This window comes from Anopheles aquasalis, chromosome 3 (assembly GCF_943734665.1).
Source record: "Anopheles aquasalis chromosome 3, idAnoAquaMG_Q_19, whole genome shotgun sequence".
Classification (NCBI taxonomy): Eukaryota; Metazoa; Arthropoda; class Insecta; order Diptera; family Culicidae; genus Anopheles; species Anopheles aquasalis.
The window spans coordinates 53,003,549-53,008,548 of NC_064878.1; the positions used below are offsets into that span (position 1 = coordinate 53,003,549).

General features: G+C 50.6%; 1 protein-coding gene across 1 annotated transcript in view; it reads left to right on the forward strand.

The window, feature by feature from the left end:
• The window catches only part of LOC126576761 (homeotic protein proboscipedia), a 25,149-nt gene that overhangs the window by 1,458 nt on the left and 18,691 nt on the right, over nt 1-5,000 (forward strand). Inside the window, exon 2 of the mRNA XM_050238067.1 lies at nt 3,779-4,409. Coding sequence (XP_050094024.1) covers nt 3,779-4,409 — 631 coding nt within the window. The remainder of the gene's footprint in view (nt 1-3,778; nt 4,410-5,000) is intronic.

Here is a 5,000-nt window from a genome sequence, read left to right on the forward strand (position 1 = left end):
ATGCGCACGATCGCTACATAATTACGTCTGTAGCCACTGTCAACACTGTGAGCGGGAGAACTGGGAGATAAATTATCCTGTCGCACGCCTTTAATGATGGTGGTTGGAGGTGTTAAACATTTCCTCATTTGTCCCCGGAACCCGGGACATGATGGTATTCAAAGTTTCAAAGTCACCAAAGGCAAAGCTGGCGGCGCTGATACTTTCGCCGGAAATTTCGGAAAACTGGTGGAAGCCCTACTGCTTTGCCTCTCTAAACCTCGGACCTGGACCTGGACCTGGTGGTGGAAAGGGTGCACCGTTTTCCAGCAAATGGCACGGATTCATAATTAACACGACCGATGAATAGTAAATGGTGTGCGAAATGAGTAGACAAGTGAAAGAGGGAGGGCCAGCCAAGGGCCTAAGCACCACCACCGTCTCGGTTATGTTGGCGACGACCGGAAATGGCTCACACTGAGACAGGTTTTTTCGGGACTTCTCCCGGATTCCCGGTCGGTCGGTGGCTTGCTTTCACGCACCCACATTCCTGTGTAGCCGCTTCTCCGTTGCGCACCGGGACCGGGTGATAACGTGCCGCGGTGTGAATGGTGGCTACGGCTGCATACCTCACGTGCACACACGTAGGAGAAGAGGGGAGAGTGGACAAGTGGGGGACCAGTAAGTGTGATAAATATTGCAGACCTCATTAGCAACCCTTTTGTTTCCATTACATGCGTTTTGCGCCGTGCTCTTGTGCTCAGCTGATTGGGGAGCTGCGACTGGACATTCCTTGTTCCTGTCCGATGACGTAATTTGTTCGCGTCTTCCGCATCAACACTTGGCAACTGTCTGCCAGGAGCCGTGAGACAGTAATTACAGATTATATTGCGAGGCACCTGCTCAGTTGTAATTGGTAAACTTATAAACAACTGTTTGTAGCGGTGCAATGATGTCTCTCGTCTCTCGAAACGTCTCAAAGCATCAGAATAAGGTTAAGAGCAGAAACTCTATCCTCAACTATACTTGCTGCCATTCAACAAACGTTTACCCAGGAAGAAAGTAGAAAGCTGCGCGATGTTTTACTTTTCCTCCGTCTGATTAAAAACTACTTAAGTGACAAAGACAGACAGGACTATGAGCTGTACCTGCGCTAGGGCTGTCTCCACTTGCAAGAATCCGTTGGATATTTAATTCCATCACCGTCACCACCACCACCCGCGGAGAAAAGATTAGTTGTTCGCCAAACTTCTAGCCTCTGCAAAACCTTATGACAAACAGCCCTTTTTGCTTTTGTGCGGCTTGTTGCTTGCCAGCTAGTCACGGTACGGAGCAAGTGCATCGTTTTGTCGCTTGCCTTTAAACTAGATTCCCTTCCCCTCACCCTAAGCTGCCATCCAGAGCGCATGGCATGGCGCACGGAATCTGTTCTGCAACCCTCTGGCTCTGGCACGACAGCCAACGTATGCTTTCTGCCCCTCGTTATAGTTCCCTGCCATGGAGGGGACGACGACGGGATGAAAGCGACGAGGGAGCGATAGTCTCGTTTCATCGACGATGGACGATGGTTGACGGTGCTACCGGGCCGACGAAGAAGCTGTGCATGTCTTTTGTTACGCTGATGCGATTAGCATAAAAATGGTCACTGGTATGTGCATGCATAATTAGGCATTGGCGCTCGCAGCGGATCGGAGCGAACTCGCAGCGATCTGCCACAAACCACGCAATGTCTCTTTCCACGTGGTCGCCTAGGTGCTATCATCACGACGACGGTGCCATCCAACAATTCTCCTATGCCAGGGGACGAGATCATTGTTTATGATCGATTAGTTCCGGCACTGACACCCCTGGGGCCGGGGGGCGTTACAACAACGCACAGACGCACAAAGACTAATCGGATAAATCCATCAAACAGACACCTCGCGAACAGAACCGAAGCGTACGGCGTACGGTGGTGTGCGCGTCAGGTGGTCAAAGTGCAGGGCCCCGTAAATCCGGTCGCTTCGATGGCAAGGCACGGCCAGGTCCGGTCCGGTCCAGTATGTCATCATTTGAGACCAGCAGCTTTCACCACCCGCTGCTACTTCAGTGGGTGTCCGGATTAAACCCATCGCGCCATCTGACTTTCTGGCGCCCATGGCGTCCTTTTTCTGTTTCCTTTTGTTGTGCCACGGATCTGGACTGATCTGACTCGTTCGCATGTCCTGCCGTACCCTAATGTAGTACGAATTCTGTAATCGGAAATGGAATTCATGTAAAGCAAGTATGCCAACTATTTATACGAGAGTTTAGAATAAAATTTGTGCATTTTTTGCTGCCTGCTTTCAAACAATAAGCACCCAACGTATTGTTCTGATGATAAAAATTGCTTTTTTGTTAATGAAATTCATTAAATTACAAACTATTTAATCAATCTCGTTCAACCACGCAACGTATTGGGGGGATACAATTACACAAAAGACAATCCTCTTCAGGTGAATCGAGTTATACATTATTAAAACATTATCCTCCATTCGTGCTGTATCGTCCTTTTTTCCCAAGTGTGGCCACTCAAACCTACCATTTACCATGAACCGCTGCAACACTGCAAAAAGGATGATTGCTGTGCAGTGCATTGTCGATTGAAGTGCCTGACGACGCCAGCAACTGTTGGAGTGTTCAGTAACAGGAAATGCTATCGACATGTACAGACAGGATCGAATCACTCACCAGGCAACACTGTTGCACCCGTTTTTATCCACCCAGCAGGGGGGTTCCCTCTCGATTGATACACGCCATCTCTCACATTACGCCGCCTCGGTGCCGGAGTGCAATTTTAAAACAAATAACTTTATCCGAAGCCCCCGGACGGAAATGCGTGGACGGCCCTCTCGCTTTCGAACAGTGGAAAATGGTCATTTGGCCGACAGGTCAGGTCGACCGACGATCTCGTCCACACAGGTGCACCCGAACGGTAAATGTGCATCGCTTCCAACTCGACCACCATCGTCGGGGTCCTGTTTTGCTTCTTTGATGTTGCCAAAAGACCACCGTGGAGCAGCAACAGCAAGTGCTCGATCCATGGGGTAATGCTTTTGATTAAAATTAAATTTCTCCTCCCAGTAGCAGCAACAACAACCAGGGCTACGGGTACCTTTTGCCGGCTCCAGGCCATCCGATGGGGACGAAGGACAAAAGGTCCTCGCTACTCATCGAGCCAACGAGCGGTAACATCGGGAGTCGAATAATTTGGCGAATTTACATAAAACTCCTATAACCCCGCGGCCGGCCGGCTCCCTAAAGACGCATGCGGAAAGTGTGCTTCTTTCTCGATCGGATCCCTCCAGCTCCTTACGACGATGACGACGTTGACGGTGATGACTTCTCTTTCTCTTGGACGATTTGCCACCGAAAACAAAAGGGACCAAAAGCCAAAACTAGTGCCCGATTAGTGCCCGGGGATTGGTGCCGCACACCGTTGTGTTCCTTTGCGTGTTGTTGGTTCCCGGGTGGGGAGGGGGAGTGGTTGTGTTTGATCCGAACGCGAGCGCACCGCGTGCGGACGCAATGTTTGCGTCGAGCAAATAGAGAAGACACCCTGCCTGCCCTCGGCCCCCCTCTCTCTCTCTGCCCTCCGCAACACACCACCCTTGGAGGCCTTGTTATGTTGCGTTTTTCCATTCGATTGCGTCACGATTGGCCTTGTTTGTCGATATTGTCGGCCTAGCGAAGGGTGAGCCCACGCTACCATCGAGCAGCATACGCAATCTAACTCTCTCTCTCTCTCTCTCTCTCTGCCTCTTTGTCTCATCTGCTACAGTTCCCATGGAAATGAAGTGCAACGTGATGGTCGGGGAAGTGCGGAGTAGTGGTGGTGGTGGTGGTGGTGGTCGTCAGGAAGAGGAACAGGCGGCTTTGACGAGTGAGCCCGGTGCAAATATCATCGCCATCACCTCCAGCACCACCTCGTCAGCGAGCGCGAGCAACGAACGGACGAACAACATGGCCACAACAACCGGCACTACTATTACTAGCTGTAGTGCTAAAACACCAATTACGACGAGCATGGCATCGTCCCAGCAACAACAACAACAACACATGCCCCAGCAGCAGCAGCAGCCACATCAGCATCCACAGCTATCCGGATCACCGGCGGATGGTGGCAGGATAATGCTGGTGGAACGGAACGGAGCCGAGAACGATGCCAACGGTGCGAACGGTGTGCCGACGACGACGGCGGCGAGTGGTGGACCGGATGGGCTGGTCAGCCTGCTTGCCGGCAGTTCACTGTGCGGTCAGTGCTGCAGCCCGATCTGTGATCGCTACATCATGAAGGTGGTCGACAGTACGTACCACGAGCGGTGCCTCCAGTGTACCTCCTGCTCGATCCGCCTAATGCACTCGTGCTTTATGCGCGATGGCAAACTGTACTGTCGCTTCGATTACGAGAGGTAAGTGGGGGGAAAGGGAGGGGGAGGGGCTTGGTACGGGCTGACCAACATGTTCTGGTGAATTTGATTGTTGTCACCCGCTCCGGGGTTATGAGATTGTAAAGTATCCCCCCCGGTACCAGCACACGCATTTTGGGCTTCAAACCGATCCCGCTCGGTGCAGGCAAACAGAACACCGAACTGTGGCTGACCACACAAAGCCCGGCGTGTTTGTGTCAAGATGGTTTGTTTCCTGTTCCTGTCGCTGGTCGCTGGGCGATCAATAAAGTCCAGCCATTTAGAATATGCAAACAAAAAGTGACCTTTAGTTGGGCTTATCTTGTTTGAATCTGTGGTTAGTAACAGGCACGGCGTAGTAACAATCAATTCTTCCTAATATACGATGCACCAGGGCAGTACATTTAATGACAATCACAGCTCTACCGTTGTGACTGTTCTAATGTTGGGCGAGTTTATTGTATTTTAGATTTTACTAAAATAATATTATCGGATAAGAATTTCCTATGTTTTAGTGTGCTGTATGAACTCTTATATATTTAGTAGATACTTTGATGAAGCATGTATCGAACTGTTAAATGCCAATATGTCACA